Here is a 22,560-nt window from a genome sequence, read left to right as displayed (position 1 = left end):
TTTAGATGCAGTTTATATTTTGACTGATATTAGGTATTTATCAATTTATAATTTGGAATGAATCCCTAAAAGAAAAAACGAATAATATCCAAAAGAGCAGCCAAAGCAATAAAAAAGCAGCAGTTCAGCCTTAGCCTACATGACAAATATTCTATAAAGAAGCCAAAAAACTTTAAAATGCATTTTTTTTTATTGTAATTAAAAACCAGTTTTTAATACAAGAAATCTTTTTAAGAATCCAAAAGAGCAAAAAAAACAATCAATATCAAAGTCGCCCATATCAACTGTTTTAAAGGTGACAAAACAGATACAGGCAAAGGGCATTATGAAAAAATTAAGCTTCTAAGTTCAAAGTTATATTCAAAGTTTTTACCTAGATAACTGACGAATTTTGTGATACGGTATTTGAAGTTTTGTATGCATTAATGCTTAATGAAAAAAACTACTAATTTTGATAATTATTTATGTTAAGAATACATAGCTAATAGATACTTCAACTACTCGCATTATGCAAGGGTTCTGAAACGCCACAGTCATTTCGTTTCTACCCCATTTCTACTTCAGTTGATGAATAACGAAGAAGACCAGTTTCCAGCCAGCGACTAGTGAATTTTTGAACTCGTGAATAGGCTCGAATCTGTTGTAAATTTAAGCTGTGATTTGAGAAAGACTAATGAAAACATTAATGTTTACGGTCAACATTGATCACGCCGGCGGCGCGCCGCCGACATCTCACCGACAGCGCGCCACCGACATCTTACCGGCGGCGCGGCGTGCTGTTTTTGACCCCGCCGCCGCCGTTCTTCCCTCATCGGCGCGGCGCCGGGGTCTATATATATATATATATATATATATATATATATATATATATATATATATATATATATATATATATATATATATATATATATATATATATATATATATATATATATATACATATATATATATATAAATATATATACTTCTGTTAGTGCAGATTGTTCTAATAAAAAAGTAAGAAATACAAAATTGGTTAAATACTATAAAGCATTCTGACTTAAAATGAGTTTGATTTCATTGGACTTTTAATGCAACAACCTTCATGAAGTTTTATACACTCTAAGACTGGATATATGTTCATCTATTTTTAGGCGGAGGGGAACTTAGAGCCATCTTTGGAGTATGATAAGATTCCTGAGCATTAGGCATATTTGATGAACAGTTCCGAATATTATTTAAGCTTTTTGTTTTGGAGGGAGGGTGGATCATCCACTGAAATAAATTAGAGGGCTTTACAGGGAATATTTGCCCTCCAGACAAACTAGACGTTTTGCCCCCCCCCCCCCCATAAATTTTAAAATGCGTTTTGGGGGTATTTTGATAGGAAAAAAAATTGATAAAAGGGCAAATCACCCTCCTCCCCTCCCCCTCAACTACACCTGGAGTTTGACAAATGTATTTGGCTCCGCCTCTAGCAATTCATTGAAATCCTTAAGTTTGCATCCTAAGTTCACCTGATTACCCGGTCTTTCATAGTTTCAAACTTGCCCATACAAAACACAAGAAAAGCTTAATGTTAGTAGAAATTCTAGAAAAATCCTTTCTCAGTCATTTTCTTTTTTAAGAAACAAGAAAAACAAAAATGTACGCATTTTGAACATACTACATATTTCGAATAACAAGTATTATACCCCATTGGTATGATGTACTGCAACATTGAGTATGCAAAAGAAACTGTAGTAAGCAAACTTCCTCTAAGTTTTTCACTTTCATATTTTATGTCAGAAATATATCAAAGTTAAAAAATATCTAACTTTAATGTGCCATATGTGTTTCCCATTTTAATGCGGATTTCCATTCAATTTGCGAGGTAAGGTAAGACCATTTTACCAGGTTTTATTTCAGCTCGGTTTCCCCTAACTAATTTTTCCCTCTTACAACACAGGTTTAGATGAGTGTCTATAAGATAAATTCACTTTTTAGAAACTCTATTTACTCTGTTTTGGGTACGCCCTACGTTGATTCCTAGTATTTAAACTTGGCGTCTGCTAATAGCAACAATAAGTCTATACTGGGATTCCCAAGCTTGCTTATAAATATTTACAAAAAAACATAAGCTAGAAAAACACCATTATTTGCCGGTGTTTTCCATTAATTGATTCATTTTGCTATTTTAGTTTATCTAGTTATTTTACTACTAATTATACTAATTATAGTTAGAATAATGATACTATATTATATAGTATTGTATAATATAATGTAATTATGCTATATTATACTATTAGTTATTACACTACTTTTATACAGGAGAACGATGGTATACAGCAGACAACTATTTTTTTCAGAATTTTGATTGCAATTTACCATCTACTATCTATGAATTTATGACATAGGGGAATATCCAATTCCAAAAACTTTTCCATTAATGCAACTATGATAAACTTTTGACTGATTTCTCAGTCAAAAAACATTATTTTATATTTTTTTAGCTATTTGGGTAGATACGAAATAAGTTACCTTAAGTAGATTATCTTTCCTGTTTACAATAACAGATGTGATTTGCTGATCTAAAAACAAAAGAATGGTAGCCAAAGCTGCAGGAACAGAACAGGCAATCATAAGCCACACAGGTACATTTTCATGAAAAATTGGTACTGTCCATCCTCTTTCAGGCCAAGTTGGTGTAATGGTAGCAGGTACCTAAATAATCAAATTAATACACTATAATTTTTAAAAAATTATGAAATGTAAATGTGCAAAATATAAAAATGTTGGAAAAAACTGATTACGAGTAAACTATGAATACAAGAAAAATCTGAAATTATTTTGGAATTTTGCAAAACTTTTCTTGAAAATCAGAAAACCTTTCCTAGAAAAAAAAAAACTTTTCTTTACAACATCCGAATTTTTTACGAAAAAAAAAATAATCAAAATACAGCTTGTAATAAATGGACTTAATTTTTCAATAGGAAAAAATAGGCTACCAGACGAGAAAAAGCATCTTAAATTTCACCGAAAAAGAAAATTTTCAAAGAAAAGTAATTAGCCATGGTAAAACCTAAGACGCGCAGAAATAATGTCTTGTGATAGTTCAAACTTAAAAGAAACATATTACAATGAACAAACAAATGAAACCCATTATGAACAGAAATTAAAAAGGCTAATCACATTGAACATAAAGATAGCATATACTGCTATGGATGGATAGTTGAGCTCTATCAAAGAGTTTGTGGTAACGAACTGTAATTAAGGAGCGATTCAGTCAATAAAACCGGAACTGTTAGAAACTGAGTCTTGATAACAATAGGTACATGAAAAGAATCGAATTTCGATGCTTATTCAAAACATATAAAATTCATGAAGTTTAATATTACCCATCAAAAGTTACGAGTCTGAGAAAATTTACCTAATTTTTTAAGAAGGGGGAAAACACCCCTAAGAAATTAAGTGATATTAATGATAATCACACCATGAGATTCAGAATATCAGAGAACCCTACTATAGAGGTCTGACGCTCCTATATATAAAAATGAGGAACTTTGTATTTTTGGCCAGAAGCAAGATCACGAATGCGTGTTTATTTTTTATTTATTTTTTTTCCAGGGGCGATCGTATTGAACCAGTGATCCTAGAACATAAGAAGATGGTTCATTTGATCGGAAATAAAAAGTTCTAGAGTCCTTTTTAAGTGACCAAAATATCGGAGGGCAGCTAGCCCAACTCGCTCCCCCTTTTTTACCCAGAATTGTCCAATCAAAACTTTGAAATTGCCATTTTCTTCAGAATGGTCGAAAGATCTAATTACTACGTCTTTGAGGGTGACTTGACACCCCACAGTCCCCGGAGGAAAGACTGCAAGTTATGCACTCTATTCATTGCTTACATATAGTATTGGCTATAGGGGAGTATAAGGATATTTTTTTTGGGGGGGGGAGGAATTTTCTGGTGGGGTAGGATCTTTCCATGGAGGAATTTTTTATGGGGGAAGGGAATTTTCCATGGGAGGGGGAGCTGGATGTTCCAGCATTAATTAAGAAACTATCAGAAATCAAATAAAAAAAACAAATTTTTTAACTGAAAGTAAGGAGCAATATTCCAACTTAAAACAAACGAAAACTATTAAGTATATGAGGGGTTGCCCCCTCCTCAGTACCTTACTCTTTATACTAAAGTGTTTTCTGAATTTTTAAAAAGCTTTTTATTTTAATTAAACGGTCCTTGTGTATCAGGAGTCATTCTTAAATATTTGGAACAAAAACTCAAACTTTAGCGTGAAGAGCGAGGTACTCAAGAGGGGGCACCCCCCTCATATACTTAATAATTTCTGTTCGTTTTAAGTTTAAATTTTGCTCCTCACTTTCAGATGAAAATACTTTTTTTTTTTTAAACAAGTTTTCCCCCTATACCATTTAAAGATCAGACCGTGATTTATGGTTTACTGAAAACAATTTGTGCGTCAAAAATGTCATAACATCAACAACATTAAAAAAATGGCTAATAATGGTTTACAAATAAGGTCTTCTGCAACTAATAATGTGACCATCCTAAACCCAAGGCCGTACCCCAAAAAAAAAGTTTGTCTAACTCTTAAAAACGTAACAAAAATGGATATAAAAAAATTTATGCGTTTTTTGAGTTGTTTTTTGTTTAATCCCCCCCCCCCGGAAAAAATCTTTGAGTAAACCCCCTCGCCTCCGAAAAAAAAATCCCGGTTACGGCCTTGCCTAAACCCTCAAAATAGCTTCAGTGCCATTTAAGTTTTGCTAGGAAATTTTAAAAGTATGGTTTTATTTGTCATAACATCGACAAGGGAAAACAAGAAGGAGATCACAATAATAATCAAGATCACAGGAAAGTAGAACGGGTGTTTAAAATATAACGACATAAATCCCGGAAGTTTCAGTAATTTTAAATTTTTCATGCTGTAATCATAAAAGAGGAACTGCTTAAAATAAACTTTATTTCTATGTATTCATCGACAGTATATACATCTTTGTTTTATGTGGTTATCAACTTTAATACCTATTCGTCTTGGTTGTCTTGAAATACAAAGAAGTATCAACTGGACCTCGAAGCCATTTACGAAGTTATTTTTCATCAACAAAGAAAATGACACATAAGGATTGCTTAATATAGCCTTATTTGGCTCACTGGGGTTCACTGCTTCTTATATTTTCATTGTTATCTTAAATCGTGACAACTACAGATGGCGGTCGAAACATTATGTAAATTCAGAAACGCATTCCTTTTCATGGTTTAATAGAAAAATCAGTGGGAACTGGGAAGTACAAATAAATTAAAAAAGAATAGGAATAAATTTTTAGGGACTGTAATTTATAAGGAACATTTGGCCATTTTTCCTCTCTCTAGGACAGTAAGCCTCATTAATCACATTTAGTTTACAAATTTGTATGAAATGCCAAAGTCTGTTTGAAATATAATAATTTTCATTGAATTGTTAAAATCAACGTAGGAAATATGTACGATTGTTTTTATAAAATACCTTGTCTAAGAATATTAACACAAACAGATCATTTGTAACGGCTAAGGGTTAATTTGTGAAGTGTTAATTTATTATCTATAGAATGAAGTGTTAATTTGTGTGGTAAATTTGATTGAAGGTCTTTGCGTATTTGTTGTTATATAATTTAAAATAATTTTATGTCCTGTTGATTAGCGATTATTATTTTTATTTATTTCTTTTTTACTCTTCGTATTCGGAGGAAATAAAAAGTTTGAATTGAATTGAATTGAATATAATGTACATGTATGTACAATTGATCAAATAAACTGAATCTCACGTGCCAAGAGTTTTAAATAATATACCAAGAGTTTTTCATATAACGTGCATATATTACTATATTTATGTATATTATATGCACAATTTTGTAAAATGAATTGAAGCTTTAATACCGAGAGTTTTTATACCCAAAAAATTTATATCTAATGTACATATATGTACAATTTTGTATGATGAATTGAGGCTCAGATTTCGCAAGTTTTGTATAATATACTGAAGGTTTTACATTGAATATATATTAGTGTATACTATATGTACGCTTTTATATTATAAACTAAAACTCACTTACCGAGAGTTTTGGGGTAGCGATGCCAGAAGCCCAATCTAGTGCTGTCATGGATACAATGCAAATAAAGACTGAAAAATCACTGATCAAGCATCGTACCTAAAACAAAAGAAATAGAAAAGTTAAGAAAACAAAACTGGGCACTGGCCTTATCATAGGCAGCGCAATCGCGCTGCCTAAGTAAAGAACGGTGTTGGCACAATGTATTATTTTTTTTCCATACCAGGGCACTTCGTATCGAAGGAGTTGTCGTAGAAACTTCGAAAAGGGCTCATTCGATTGGAAATTGCAGTGGCTAGTGCCCTTTTTAATAGTCGAAAGTGATTGGAGGGCAACTAGCCCCCCCCCCCAACGCCCATCATTCCCCCCAACCCAACCAATCAAAATTTTGTGATAGCCATTTTGTTCAGCGTAGTTGATTTCTTGATAGAAAATATGTTTTTGAGGAGGACAATCCCCCACAACCCTCAGGGCAAGGGTTTTAAGCTATGCCCTGGGGCATATAAGAACGATGTTGGCACAATGTCTTATTTATTGATTTTTTCCTTTAGAGCAGGCACTTCGTATGGAAGAAGTTGTCGTAGAAACTTCGAAAACGGCTCATTCAATTGGAAATTGGAGTGACTTGTGCCCTTTTTAATAGTCGAAAGTGATTGGAAGGCGACTAACACCCCTTCTAAGCCCAACAATTTCCCCAAACACATCTAATCAAAATTTTCAGATAGCCATTTTGTTCAGCGTAGTTGATTTCCAGGTAGAAATTATGTTTTTTAAGAGGACACTCCCCCACATCCCTCAGGGCAAGGATTGAAAGTTATGCCCTGGGGGCATATAAGGTTTTTTATAGAAGAAACTGTCGTAAAAACTTCAAAAAAGGCTCATTTGATTGGAAATTCAAAGGGGTAGTGCCCTTTTTAGTACTCGAAAGTGATTGGAGGGTAACTAACCCCCCTCTCACGCCCACTTTTCCCCAAACACATCTAATCAAAATTTTTTAGATAACCATTTTGTTCAGCGTAGTTGATTTCCAGATAGAAAATACGTTTTTGAGGAGGACACTCCCCTATAACCATCAGGGCAAGGGTTTTAAGTTATGCCATGGGGGCATATAAGAACGATATTGGCACAATGTATTATTTATTAATTTTTTCCTTTAGAACAGGGCACTTCGTATCGAAGAAGCTGTCGTAGAAACTTCGAAAACGGCTCAATTCAATTGGAAATTGGAGTGGGTTGTACTCTTTTTAATTGTCGAAAGTGATTGGAAGGCAACTAACACCCCTTCCACGCCTACCATTTCCCGAAACACATCCAATCAAAATTCTGAAATAGCCTTTTTGTTCAGCGTAGTTGATTTCCACATAGAAATTATGTTTTTGAGGAGGAAACTCCCCCACAGCCCTCAGGGCAAGGGTTGTAAGTTATGCCCTGGGGGCATATAAGGTTCTTATAGAAAGCGTTGTCGTAGAAACTTCAAAAAAGTCTCATTCAATTGGAAGTCCAAAGGGCTTTTTAAGTGCCCAAAGTGCCCTTTTAATAGTCGACAGTTATCGGAGGGCAACTAGCCCCCCTCTCATGCCCACCTTTTCCCCAAACACATCCAATCAAAATTTTGAGATAGCCTTTTTATTCAACGTAGTTTTAAGTTCTGGAAATTAGGTCTTTGAGGATGACAACCCCCCCCCTCCCCACACCCTCAGAGAAAGGGTTGTGAGTTATGCCCTGGGGGCATATAAGCCTTTTCATAGAAGGGGTTGTCGTAGAAACTTCAAAAGGCTCATTCAATTGGAAAACCAGAGGGCTAGTGCCCTTTTTAATTGTCAAAAGTTTTTAGAGGGCAACTAACCCCCCTCTCACGCCCAAATTTTCCCCAAACACATCTAATCAAAATTTTGAGATAGCCATTTTAGTCAACGTAGTTTTAAGTTCTGGAAATTAGGTCTTTGAGTATGACAATCCCCTCCCCCCACAGCCCTCAGGGTAAGGGTTGTAAGTTATGTCCTGGAGGCATATAAGGTTTTTATAGAGCGTGTTGTTACAGAAACTTCAAAAAGGGCTCATTCGATTGGAAATAGAAATGGCTAGTGCCCTTTTTAATAGTCGAAAGTGTTTGGAAGGCAACTAACACCCCTTCCACGCCCACCATTTCCCCAAACATATTCAATAAAAATTTTGAGATAGCCATTTTGTTCCACGCAGTTCAAAGTTCCGGAAATTATACCTCTGAGCAGGACACTCCCCCCCACAGTCTTTAGGGCAAGGGTTATAAGTTATGCCCTGGGGGCATATAAGGTTTTTATTGAAATCCTTGTCGTAAAAACTTGGGGGCATATAAAGTGTATATAGAAAGTTGTTGTAGAAATTTCAAAAAGGGCTCATTTGAATGGACATTGCAATTGCCCTTTCTAATAGTTGAAAGTGAGTGGAGAGTAATTAACCCCCCTCTTACGCCCAACATTTCCACAAACACATTCCATCAAAGTTTAGAGATGAACATTTTGTCGAACGTACCTGAAAGTTCTGAAAATTGTGTATTTGCGGCTGACAAACCCCCCCGAGCCCCACGGGCAACGGTTGTAAGTTCTACCCTGGGGGCATTTAAGATTTTTATAGATAGAGTTGTCGTAAAACTCCAAAGGGGGCTCGTTTAATTTGAAATTGAGAGAGCTACTGCCCTTTTTAATAGTCGAAAGTGATTGGAGGGTAACTAACCCCCTCTCACGCCCACCATTCCTCCAAACACATCCAATGAAAATTTTCAGATAGCCATTTTGTTCAACGTAGTAGAAAGTTCTGGAAATTAGGTCTTTGAGAATGACATACACCCCCCCCCAGCCCTCAGGGCAAGGTTTGTAAGTTTTGCCCTGGGGGCATATAAGATTTTATATTGAAAGTTTTGTCGTAGAAACTTCAAAAGGTCTCATTTGATTGGAAATTGAAAGGGCTAGTGCTATTTTTAATAGTTGTAAGTGATTGGCGACTATCGCTCCTCTCACGCCCACCGTTTCAACAAACACATCCAATAAAAAATTTTAGATAGCCATTTTGTTTAACGTAGTTGAAAGTGCTGGAAATTAGGTCTTAGAGGATGACAACAACCCTAACAGCCCTTAGGGTAAGGGTTTTAATTTATGCCCTGTGGGCATATAAGGTGTTTATAGAAAGCGTTGTCGTTCAAAAAACGGCTCATTCGATTGGAAATCGAAAGGCATAGTGCCCTTTTTAATAGTCGAAAGTGATTGGAAGGCTTGACATTTTTATAGTAAAGATTGATGTGGGTATAATGTATTATTTTTTGTTCTTGTTGGTGTTTAGACCAGGGCACTTCGTATCGAAGGAGTTGTCGTGGGAACTTCGAAAAGGGCTCATTCGATAGAAAATAGAAAGGACTGATGCCATTTTTAATAGTCGAAATAATTGGAGGGCAACTAATCCCCCTCCCACGCCCACCCTCCCATTTGCCCATTATGTTTAAAAACTAAATGTTGCCTTAAGATTAAATCAAAATGCACTGTGTTAATACTAATTCCCAGTAAGGCATCTCAGCAGTATCCCAAGAACGACTGAGGGTATTATGTTCAAACTTTCGGGGCTACTTCTGCTCTTAAAATTTAACCAAATCAAAATGGCGTAAGTGTATCCAAGCTATCAAAGAAAGTAAACAGATTTTTTTGCGAATGGTATCAACTTTTCCATTTCAGGTCAACTAGAGGAGGTATAAAACTAAATTAAGCACTACTATTAGTGTCCAGATTTTTAAAACGGTGTATGTTGTTAAAAATTCCTGAAAATTTTTCTCCAGCATACAAATAGCAGGCCAAAATATAAATTCTTAAAAAAACGAAAAGATTTAAAGTTTTATTTTCTTTTTCCCTTAAAAGACTATGTCAATATAAAAAAAACATAAATTAATTAAAAAAACCTTTTCCACAAAATAAGTTTTTCAAATAAAATTAAACAACTCCATTAAACAAAACATGAGCAAAAATTAAATCAAATAATCTACCAAGCGTGAAACTACCATAAATCAGCATTGATAAATAAATGAAACCCAAAACGAACAAAAATTACAATAAATAACCGAGTCAAACTCAAAACGAGCAGAAATTAACATAAGTTGGGCTCTAAACCCCTATGCCTTTCCATGGCTAGAACGAAATTTACACTTTATTGAAAAAATATAAATGTTTTTACTTTTATAACTTTAATAAATCAAATAAGATTAACATTTTGATTATTAAATATCAGTATATGTATATTAAATTGACAATGCACATTCTGACACTCCTTAGTTAATTAGGGTGGGCCAGTCCTTAATTAGGAGTGGACCAGTATAAAGATTAAACATTTATCAATGAAAACTTTTCTGATATTATGTTGTAGAAAAGTATGATTTTATAGAATAAAACTCACAATAAACCTCCAGTCTTTTCTAAATTGTTTTGCCTCTTATCTTTATACTATTAGAGCAATAGTCAAAACATGAGGACAAGATTCTACATATCAATTTCTTATAGCTTGGATGCTTTCCATATTTTTTTTTTTTTTCAAGCTGAGCATGGCAAACTTGAAGCCAATTATTCTGTTTTTGAAGACACATCTCCCAAAAATAATTTTCTCTTCATGCCAAATGTTAGTGTTATCTGGTTTTTATCTATTTTAAGAGTAACTTAATTGCCATAAAGATATTTATACTTAATTGCCATACAGATATTTATTCAGCCACAACCTCAATAAATATAAAGCCACTTAAGGCTTAAACAATGTTCCAAATAGACCTTAAATTTTGAAATAGGATAACAGAACTAAAGCATTATTGCATCACCCAGAATTAAACCATTAGTAATAATATGGCTCGCTGAAGCCCTTAATAAAGTAGGAAGGGTATCAAGAAGGAAGGTGGGGTGGGTATGGAGTGGATACAGTGAAAATTATCTCCATCAAAAAGTTTAAGTAGTGTGACCTACCTTGTATGAGAAATAAAGTTCGTGTTTGAAGTGCTTGAGCTTAACACAAAGCCAAAATGTGAAGCTGGCAAGCAAAACCGACATAAGGAAGACATTAGGCTCATACGGTGCCTGCTCCTCCAAACAGCCTGTGCCTTCAACGGTACCATTGTAAAGCTGCAAAAAAGTAAAGGAAAATAATATTTCGGGATTAGTCCAGATATCTAAAAATCTCAAATATTTTGATCTCCATCTGTTTATACTATAGATTACGTCATGAATAAGCATCCCTTTCATAAATTCTTATTTTAGTACTCTTGGGCTTTAACATAAAAATTATTACTAATTCACTGATAATAACAATGAAAATGTGCAGGACCAAAACAAGCAAAATTGTCTTCTTAAAGGAAATTTCAGCAAAATGAAACAATTATTTCTCCAAAAAAGTTTAACGCATTACCTAGGTTAATGAGCTTACAGTAATATTAAGTAGGAACATAATAGAGGCCTTTAAATAAAACTAAATATATATAAATAATTCGCTATCTTAATGAAAAATATTTCACATTATTATATATTTCGATATTTCATATTATTCCCAGTGCTTTTGGTAATGATTTAGGCTTGCAATTTCTTAAGGGAATGATTCTTAAGAAATGTTATACTTTTTGTGACAACCAATTTACAGATTTATAATATGCTTTCTAATTTTGATCAGTTTACACCATAGATCAAAGTTTAGATTATCTTTCCTTGTGAACTACTCACATATTGGTTCGTTTACTAGGCAATTGACATACAACCCCAATCACATCAAAAACAAAATGCAATTCTATCTCCAGCAGGTGTGTCACACAGGCAATTTTTTGCCATTTTGTAGAGATTTCATCGAAAGGCTTTGCAGATACTATTTTTATTCCAGTCCATCAATATGTAGTTAAATGTTCTAAACTTTTTCTTCCATTTCACACAAAAAAACAGCAAATTTATCAGCAAATTGGCAATGAAGAAAATAATAAACCGAAAGAGGCATTAATTGCAGTTTTGCAATTAATTACAGAGACAGTTTCATTGCCCTAAATTAGGGCAATAAAACTGAAAAATGCATTCTTACCCGGACATATTTCAATGTAGGCTATTTTGCATAAAAACGTCATGGTTTTTGTAATCATAGTTTGTATATGAATATTTTCTGGTAATATGTTTTTTTATGTGAGCAATAATGAAAAGAACATTGCATACCACATTCCAAATGTAATACTTTCAAAGTTTTAACACATTTAGGTACTTCTTGACTTAAAATCAAAATTGGCCGCCTAGTAGACTTATACTAGGTTAGCAGAAAGGGCAGTCGTGTCGTTTTCATCACCGACTAATATTTTCAAATCTTGCGTTTTCTCACATATCTTATATTTTCGTAATTTAAACTGAGAGCATGCATAAATTTCTTGAGTTATAGGTCAAAATAGCTTTTACTAGATATTATAAGAATTTTTTTTTTGAAATGAGAGTGTGCTACTGAATAATGGTTTTTCGTTTTATTATATAGTATATGAAGTTATAAAACTTTTTGTTTCAATCACAAAGCATCTTCTCTCCTGCCTCCTATAAATTTAATGCGCCTAACCTGAAAATATGATCCCTAGAACGTTTTCGAAAAATCACAACTTTCCGATTTGGGATCAATAACTATATAGCCTACCGATTGGGACAAATTAAACATGAGGGCGTTCTGTGTCTTTGGAGATGTTCTCTAAATTTGTAAGAGTTGATATGGCTTCTAGACTGTTATACCAGTAAGATATCTCTTGTGTGAAAAAGGAGTTTAATAGATGGTGGTGTCTAGTTCCTATGTCAGAGGTGTTATCCTTAGACCTTAGACCTTAGATCCACCTGTGCCTCCAGAGGCACCCAGGGCATCAAGAAGGAGCCGCCAATCTTCCCGCCGGTTTGCTGCTGCAAGTATGTCCTCCAACTGAGGCTGGATTGATGTGTGCAGGTTACGGAGATCTGTCTGGTACGTTCGACGCAGGGTGTTTCTGGGTCTGCCCCTGCGGCGTGGACCCGATGGCTGCCAATGGAGCGCTGCATTTGGTAGTCGGAGATTGTCCATACGTAGTACATGGCCAAGGTATCTCCATCGGCGGACTCTTATAATATGTGTCACAAGAGGCTGGTCAGTCTTGTCACGGATGGATTGGTTTGTTATTCTCTGCTGCCAATGGATGTTGAGAATTCTTCTGAGACATGTGTTTTCGAAAGCAAGTATTCTTAGCTCTTGTTCTTGGTTCAGGTGCCAGGTTTCGGCAGCGTAAAGCAGCACTGGCATAACATTGCTATTGAAGAGTCGTAGCTTTAGCCGTATAGAGAAGCTTTGGGACCGCCACACTTTCCTTAATCTATTGAAGGCCCCATTGGCTTGGCCGATTCTTGTGAGCACTTCTTTTGTGGTCGATCCGGTACTTTCTATTATGCTTCCCAAGTATTTGAAATGAACAACTTGCTCTATGTGTTGGTCTCCGCAAGTGATGCTCAGGGGTGAATCTGTGGTAGCCATGCATTTTGTTTTCTCATTATTTATTTTTAGGCCGAAATGGCCGCCTCTCTCCCTCACTTTGTCAAGGAGTTCTTGGAGTCTTTGCTTGCATGATTCTAGGACGGCAATGTCGTCAGCGAAGTCTACATCACTGAGGCGTGTTTTTGGATTTAGCTAGATTCCGTCTGTGCTTGTACTTCGCAGTATGTAATCAATGACAATTACGAAAAGTAGTGGTGACAAGACGCAACCATGCTTAAATCCTGACCGAAAGTAGAAGAAACGAGTTTGGCCATCTGGTGTCTTTACACAACACTCGCTACCTTCATAAAACGCAACAATCAGTGAAACTATCTTTTCAGGGATTCCGTAATGCAGTAGGATCTTCCACAGACTTTGGTGGTCTACTGAGTCAAATGCCTTCTCAAAATCGATGAATATCATATAGATTTTGGAGCGCCATTCTCTGCTTTCTTCCGTCAGTAGCCGTAGGGTGAATATCAAGTCTGCACATGAACGGTTCGGTCTGAATCCATGTTACTCGTCGCGAAGGTGTCCGTCGAGCTGCGAGCTGATTCTCTGCAGTAAAATGTGCGTCAGCAATTTGCTAGGTATGGAAAGCATGCATATTCCTCGCCAGTTGCCTGGGAAGGACGTATCGCCTTTCTTAAAGATCCTCACAAGCGTGCTGCGTTTCCAATCCGAAGGTACTTTGGCGGTCTTCCAGATTACTGCGAACAGCGCTGTCCAGAACTTGATGCATGTCATAACAGTTGCGTTGATCCTGTCCGCCGATATCCTGTCTTCGCCAGGCGACTTCCCATTTTTTAGCTTCTTTGCTGCTGCTATAATTTCAGTGGATGACGGCGGATCCGTGCTGATATCTAAGGAAAACAGTGTTGTTGCTGGGATCTCTGGGGGATCCTCTGGTGGAGGTCTATTTAACAGCTTCTCGAAGTGACTGGCCCAAACTTCGTTTACGTCAAACTGCTGTTTTCAGGATGCCCGCGGGGTCTGTTACTGGTCTATGTTGAATAGAGGATTTCTTTACAATAATCTCATTAGTGACTTTATAGACAGTTCTTGAATCACCTCTCTCCGCCGCCTCTTCTGCCTGCGCTGCTTTTCGCTCATGTAAGTTTCTCCTGTCTTTTCTGGCCCTCTTCTTTACCTCTTTATCCTCGGCTCTGTATTCATCGTTTCTGAGGATCTGTTGGTCGGGGGTTTGTGTTTGGATAAGTAATGCTTTCACTTTTTTTCTTGTCTCAATGAGTTCCCAAGTTTGGTCAGATAGCCACTGGTCTTTTGGGCTCTTGTAATACCCAATGGTGGCTTTTGTGGCATTGTGAAAACACAACTTTATTTTTTCCCAGTATTGATTGCTATCAGCATCATCTAGTAAAGACAAGGCTTCAACTCTATTCCGCATCTCTAGTTTAAAAGATTGGTTGAATTCTCAACCTCAGTTTCTCCGAGTCAAAGACTGGGTTTAAGGGAGCCTTATTTGCTTTTCTATTTCTTTTCAATTTGAGGTAGATTTTTGCTGCCATCAGATTATGATCTGAGCCAACGTCAGCTCCTCTATATCCCATTATATCAAATAGGCTTGATCTCCACTTCCTGCTCCAAAGACAATGGTCAATCTGTTTTCGGGTATGGCCATCGGGAGATATCCAAGAATATTTGTGTACATCCCGATGAGAAAATAGGGTACCTCCGATTACTAGGTCGTTAAGGAGCGTGAAGTCAATGAGTAGTTCTCCGTTTTTGTTTCGCTGGCCCAGGCGATGCTCACCGAGAACCTCTGGGGAAAACGATCGGTCGTTCCCTACTTTCACGTTAAAGTCTCCTAGAAAACATGCCATGTCATGCCGTGGTATGTCGTGTGCCACGGAGTGGAGAGCTCTGTAAAATTCGTCTTTTGCTTCGTCGGTGGCATCATTGGTGGGTGCGTAGCATACTATTACTGACAGTTTCACATGCGCGCCGATGAAGCGGGCTTTCAGGATTCTAGGTGACACTGGTGTCCAATGTAGTAGAGCTTGGGAAGTCTGTTTTGTCATCATTAGTGCTACTCCGTATTCACGCTTTTGCTGTGATCCACTGTATATAATGGTCACATCTCCATCCAGTTTATTTTATCCAGATCCTAGCCATCGGACTTCCGACACAGCCAGAAGGTCAAGATGGTAATCTTTCAAACTATTACCGAAAAATAGAGCTAAAGAAATGACCGTATAGCTTTATTATCATTCAGGCAAAGTTTTGCTTTCTGTCAAGTCAATCACAAATGAATGGAGAATAGAATACTTAAGGGACACCCAGCCCTAAAATCTTACAACCATGCAATTCTCTAATTATCGATTACTTGATTACCAATTTCCTTTTTACACAACAGTTACTAATTGTCAGGGATTTCCCCTTAAAATAGATTTATGCTTGCCGTTTTGTCTGAATTCTACGTTATATTCATCCACTTATCTATATAGTTTGAAATAGTTAAATTCTCCTTAATTTTACTTTTTTGGAAACTCCACCCAAACGCATCTAAACTGAAATTTAAGCAGTTCAAAAACATATATTTTGACAGAAATCTGCCCAGTAACTTTGGTTAAGCTCGCTTTGAAGCGGGGGCAAGGGGTGTCACTTATAAAAATATGCTTATAGACAAAGTTATACTAAGCCATGCGTATGTTAAAAATTAAACATTTATATCTAATTTTCAAGAATGTATCTGGGAAGTTCTGACCTCCCTCCCCGCCACCAACCATCCTCTTGCTACAACACAAAGATGTTTGTCCATTTTTAGCCCAATTTATCCACATTTCATGGGGGGACCCCGTTTTAAGCAGTAATCCCTAACTCTATCTTTTATGTGTATATAGACCGTGTGATACAGGGCTAAGTAGACTAAGACCTTCTTAAGTTTCAGAAAGTGAAAGTTGTGCCAGAAAGAAGTAAAAATCCTCTGACAGCAGGAAATAAATTTCGACTTTCTTTAATCCCTTCCCTGCCTGGGAAAATATTTGGCTATCCGTCTCACGGCCAGTGGCGTCGTTTGGGGGAGGAGCGGAGAAGGGTGCAGTTGTCCCAATAATTTGGATAAAAAAATAGTATATAGTCCGGTCTCCTTAAGTCCCTGGACTTAGACCCCTCTTGCCCCCCACCAATAAAAATGCCGGAGTTATGTCCCTGCTCGCGGTGTTAATAGTCATGTGAACCTTTCCATTAGCTAGATTTCCCGTAAGATTAACAGGGGGGTACACCGTTGTTTTTACCATTTAGAAATAATAGCACAGTATCTACATACAAAAGGAAAACATAGTAGTAAGAAAATATAAGAAAGAAAGAAAAAACTGACCATGCTGCATTCATTTGCAGCCATTCCAGTCCAATTAAGAGCTCTCCCGGTGAAATTTCCACCAGTGAAGTTACCTCCAGAAGGTGTGCAGAAACAATCCCCAGTTATATTCATCATATCAGGAGGGCTCATAGGGTACTTATGGTAAATTTTGATAATGTTCTCAACAGCTTTGTAGACATATACAGAGGCAATGAGAAGCGCAAAATTTTCTTCCGTAAATCTGGTAATGAAGCAGACCCACGCTGATATGTCCAAAGCACAAAGAATGAGCATAATCAATCCCATCCAGGCACCAACCCAGAATCGTACGGTAAGATAATAGAAATCGTTTACTCTGAAATAAAGTGATTGATTAATCACTTAAAATATTTAATATTTGATTAATTTTCAGAAGCGACAATACAAAGGTTACGGGACGAATTTGACAACCTAACATTGAAAAAAAAAAAACATATTTCGAAGTTGTCCACGACCTTTTTAAACTTGGACCGATTGAATCTCCATATGTTTTGCGTGTGCAAATTTGGCTTACCCCCCCCCCTCCCAGCTCAACTTGAGCCCTTCCAAAACAGAACTACATATATGCAACTGTGGTTTACCATATGTAGAACATACGGCCAGCTGATACTACGTTTTCGCAGGAGAAAAGGATAGGAAGTCGTAATTTTTAAGGAGTTTTCTAGAAACCAGGAAATTCAAACAAAATTGGCTGCTGGGGTTGACATTCAAGTCCAGATTTGGTGAAAATTCAATAAGACTACAAAATTTGACCGACTAGATTTAGAGTCCAGAATAAACCAAAACAAGGTTATCGTATTTTATTTAACTAACATTAAACAGTTCGCGGTAATGAACTGCAAGTAAGGAGCAACTTTTCAAAGAATCAAAAGAATTGAATTTCCATAGTGATACTAAATAAGTGTAATTTATTAAAATTAAGGTTATCCAACAAACATTGCGAGTCTAAGAAAACTTTGCCTTATTTTTTGGAAAAGGCACAGAACGCCCCGAAAAGTAAAAATGGTCTTGACGAAAATTACAGGATCAAATGCCATGCAAAAGAGTATATAAGATTCAGTGTATTTTAGAAATTTGAAGCCTCTATCTAAGTAAATGCGGAAGTTTGCATTTTTCCGAGAAGCACGATCGTCGAGCCGTGTTTATTTGATTTTTTTCAAGGGATGACGGTTCTGAACCAAAGGTTCTAGAAAATTGGGAAAATGCTCATTCAAACGGAAGTTAAGAATTATAGTGCCCTTTTCAAGTAGCAAAAAAATTGCACCACAGCAAAGTAGAGTTTTCTGCCATTATGTGACACAAAACAACAATATTGCCCCAGAGAGGGAGAAAAAGCCATTGATTGAAAACTCTGAGATTACCAATCAACTTATAATGATAAAAAAAAAACACATACTGAGCTTTCCAGCATCAGAGGTAGTAATGGTGCGCGGTAGCATATTCACTCCTAAAGATATACGCAATCAATACAAAATAAATGGTTAATATAGACATATATTTTAAAGATTCATTAAACTAAATTGAATATACGAAACGAGTTTTCCTTATGGACAGTTACACTTTATCTCGAAAGGCAAATACACTAAATGAGTTCTTTTCCCCGAAGCATTGCTACCGGAGTTCAATTTTGATTTAAAGAGTTGGGGTTGAGAGAGATGTAGCTTTCCTTACATGTAAGGTAACCCTCAGCACGGTATTAAAAACAAGAAGAAATTAGAAAAAGGAAAGAGTCTTCTTTGAATGAAAGTAAATAGCGACATTAAAACTTAAACCGAGCAGGAAATATCCGGCATACGAGCGGGGCTGCAACCTGCTTAAATTCCCATTCTTCATGCCAAACCTTGGCTTTTCTTCCACAACCCTTAACGAACAACTGTTCAAGCACAGGCACACTTATAAATACTTTCCGCAGAGCATCATGACACTTTTTCAAAAAGAACAGGGAGGAGGATGAGAAAGGGGTAGCCCGCCAAATACGGCTTAATTTCTTATCATTGGAAGTTTTTGTGTCACTCTTTACTTTTATTTGATAAAACCTGTATTTTTGCCTAATACTTTAAAGAAATCACCCGGTATAAGCAGCTTTGACACCTCACTGTGAACTGAATCTGTCTCTAAAGATATATGATCTGTGTTTGACCTTATCAATGGTGCTTTATGAATTCGAATTTCTACACGTTGAGAAATTGTATATTTGTGGGTATTAATTCCCTAATGACATGTATGATTCGTCTTTCATCTCGTCTATTTTAGAAACCAAGATAGAAACCTTCAAAAAAAAATTGCAAGCATGCCATTTTTAAGCTGAGGTATTAGCTTTAGTTATTTAATCACTTAAATAGTACTGGCATTTATTTAATCATATTTTTTTCCTTTTTACGTTTCTGGAATATAAGGCCTAGTTGCCTCGACGGACATATTTGGCTCGCAAGTGAGCAAATGATAGTATATATAGTAACAACCGTTTGACACAGAAGTTAGTTTCTTCAGTTCTATAAAAAAAAAAAAAATTAAGAAAAAATTATGCCTTAAATAACATGAACCCTGGAAAGTGAGACCTTACTTGCCTACATTACAAAACATTAAAGTCACTAAAATTCATTTTTTCTGGAAGAGGAGCTTAAAGACAAAGCCACCAACATGCTCCAAGAACTGGCATCAAAAAGGTGCCTTTAACAAGAATTTTTAAGCATGTACAATGACCATAAGTAAATTAACTATGGATTGACTCGTATAAGTAAACGAAATTACCACTGTTTAGTTTAACTAAATATGGAGTACCTTTCAGTAAACAGGATTACCAGGCCTTGTGCATGGCAAGAAATATTCTGAATAGCAGATGACATGAAAAAAAAGAAGAACTAGTCATTTTTGATACCAGGTGGGACGGTCTATAATTTTATTAAATTTCAAATTCATTTTTCAAGGTTAATTTTAGGCATTTTAAACCGAGAAAGCTCTTTTAATACTCAAAAACCACACTACTACCTAGCTAGTATACACTGTTTCATCTATTTTTGTGACACATTTCATGGCATAGGGCAAATTGATTCACCACTAGCCATTTATCCAATTTTATCTCTAGGTTTTGTTCATTTGCTAAGCTGCGCTTGAATCACAGTAGAGAGAATATACAGTATCGACAGAGGCTATGCTCTCCATTAAAAAAAAGTGAAACACATTTAAAACCACACAAGATTCATACTCCGGCTTCGTGCATGCGCGATTCTGATGTATACATCAGGATAAACCTATGAATGCCGATTGCCGAGTAGCAACTGAACTAGAACTAGGTTGTGACGACACGGATCAGAGCCTTGTGACGCGGTATCAAATGTGTTTCATCTTTGGAAAAAGAAGACGCTACAATTCAACAGTGGCCTGAATAAAACAAACACATTTGAAGGAATAAATACTAAAGGGAGAAGAGTTTGAAGAAACCAAGCACCAATCAAAACTGTTTGCGAAACATACTTTTCTATGCATTCTAAGTGTGTCATTGGACATACATCTGTACAAAAAGCCAGGGGATTAATCGGCTATGGGACAGAGGAGCAACTGCCCTACTCAGACCTCAGTCCCCCAGACCCCAGTTTACCCCCCCCCCGGGTGGAAAATTCGTTTTTCCAAAAATCTTGTCAAAACTAAGATAAGGCGGCGTAATTCAAGCATCCAAAGACACGGTTTAGTTTTCTTTAGTATATATTTACCTTTTTTTGCTACAATATGGCTCACTTTTCAGTTTTCACTGTCACTTTCACTTGATTTCGTAAAATTGACTACCACTTTGCCCACTTTGACTCCCACTTTGCCCTCTAAAATCCCACGGATTTTAATGAAATTACGCCACTGCAACGAGTCCAAAAGAGGTGCAACTTTGAAGGAGGAAAAAAAGTATACCCAATTATTAGCTTTTTCAGGAAACTATTATAAGTAAACAATTATTACCGATTATAGGTAGGCAACGAGGGTTCACCGTTTTCTGGCGTAAATAAGTTAAATTATTTGACCCTAAATCTAGCAGCAGCACTTACATTTTTGGGTAAATTATGGGCCTTTTAATTTATAGCTTGTAAAACATAGATTACTTACTTGCAAAAGTTATAGAGAATAGTTTCAAAAACTAAAACAGGTCCTGTTGCGTTTAGCAAACTCAGAGGCTGCCCAGAAAACAGACTAAAAATCAACCCACATAAACATCCACCAATCAAAGACTCAATTGCAGCCAATCTGTCCTCAGTTGCGTCACCTAATAAACCACCAAAAGTGATAATAGGACTTAGAGAAGCAAAATACAAGAAAGTGATTGAAGCAATACTTTGCACATGGAAAGCGTCTGTAAAATCTGAAATGTAAAAAGGTGCCTTTCGCTTTATGTCATTTATCAAACCCCCAAAGAGACGGCCAGTCCGTACTAATCCTTGAGATTGGAGATATTCTAGTTCTTCCTTGTCAAGATCAACGTGTTCAAGTTGCAAGGGCTCTGGCTTTTTTCGAGATTCCTAAAATTGGATAAAAAACAAATTTAGAAGAAATATAGGACAAGTGAATGTTTCATTTTGGTTTTTAGTTAATGAACACCTTGGCAAATGAATGACTTATAAAACCTTTTCGAAAAGTTCCAAATAATTTGACGGTAGGAGAAAACAGTCGTCCACAACATTGGACACTTTATATTGGCAGATGTTTTCGCCTGAGATATGCAATTTCAAAGATTAGGGAGTCACTTTATTAACCATCATATTAGCTACATAAAATACACTCGTTTGCTAAAACACAAGATTCTATGCAACATGCAAAACTTGAGCGACGACCTTCACATGGTTACTTTATACTTTTATTCTAAGGACCAAAAGTTTTTTAGAGTTTATGTCTACTCTGTGAACTCATTGTAATAATAATTGTTAGCCTTCCTTTCGAGCTTAGCTCCCTGTTGGCTCTATTTAATTTTTTGTGTTTGATTATATTTGTACGAAATAAAATCTATTTAATCTATCTATCTATCTCTGCACTTTAGATTATTGATTAGAATTTCAGTCACTTCAAGATATCGTTTCAAGTTCAATCTTTGCTGTATATTAGGGAACAGAAGGTAGTAGGTGAAAAATATTCTAGAGACATTCTAATTCAACTATCGATTGCAAACTGTCAGAGCAATTTGCATAGTAAGTTCAAGTTCAATCATTTTATTATTAACATATACATGTATATAATTGACATAGGCCCATGGGGAGACAAGCTCGAAAAACTAGGCCTAGACAAAGATACAATAAAAAATTACGCTACAATACAAAGATAATTACGACGGCAAAGATACAATAATACAACAATAATATGAAAGTAGCAGCTAGCCCAGGATCCAAATATAAATATAAATAAAAAAAAATAAAAAATCAATATTATTAAATATAGATTCATACCAAAAGATACCCGAGAGGCCCACATTCACCTAGAACAACAATCCAAACAAATAACTTAGTCATATTAAAAAGACGCTTAATTAAAAGTAATCCTGAACTAAATCAAAATTAAGATTCCTTTTTATTAAATTGATAGAAGAAAATTTATCAATAAAATCCTTGTGAGCATCCCAGCACCGGGCTATTGACACGAACGGGGCGAATTTAG

At 36.0% G+C, this 22,560-nt stretch overlaps 1 protein-coding gene across 1 annotated transcript in view; it reads right to left on the bottom strand.

Moving 5' to 3' along the window:
- Positions 1 to 22,560, bottom strand: part of LOC148946126 (sodium-driven chloride bicarbonate exchanger-like) — a 68,550-nt gene that overhangs the window by 19,143 nt on the left and 26,847 nt on the right. Inside the window, exons 8-12 of the mRNA XM_089098142.1 lie at positions 21,025 to 21,434; positions 16,912 to 17,248; positions 11,036 to 11,191; positions 6,072 to 6,167; positions 2,500 to 2,682 (exon numbers count right to left, since the gene is read on the bottom strand). Of these exons, the coding sequence (XP_088954268.1) occupies positions 2,500 to 2,682; positions 6,072 to 6,167; positions 11,036 to 11,191; positions 16,912 to 17,248; positions 21,025 to 21,434 (1,182 nt within the window). The remainder of the gene's footprint in view (positions 1 to 2,499; positions 2,683 to 6,071; positions 6,168 to 11,035; positions 11,192 to 16,911; positions 17,249 to 21,024; positions 21,435 to 22,560) is intronic.

This window comes from Artemia sp. Qi Xiang Cuo, chromosome 12 (genome assembly GCF_049724085.1).
Source record: "Artemia sp. Qi Xiang Cuo chromosome 12, ASM4972408v1, whole genome shotgun sequence".
Classification (NCBI taxonomy): Eukaryota; Metazoa; Arthropoda; class Branchiopoda; order Anostraca; family Artemiidae; genus Artemia; species Artemia sp. Qi Xiang Cuo.
Note: the sequence above shows the minus strand (reverse complement) of the source record. Positions and strands in the feature narration are given on the sequence as shown.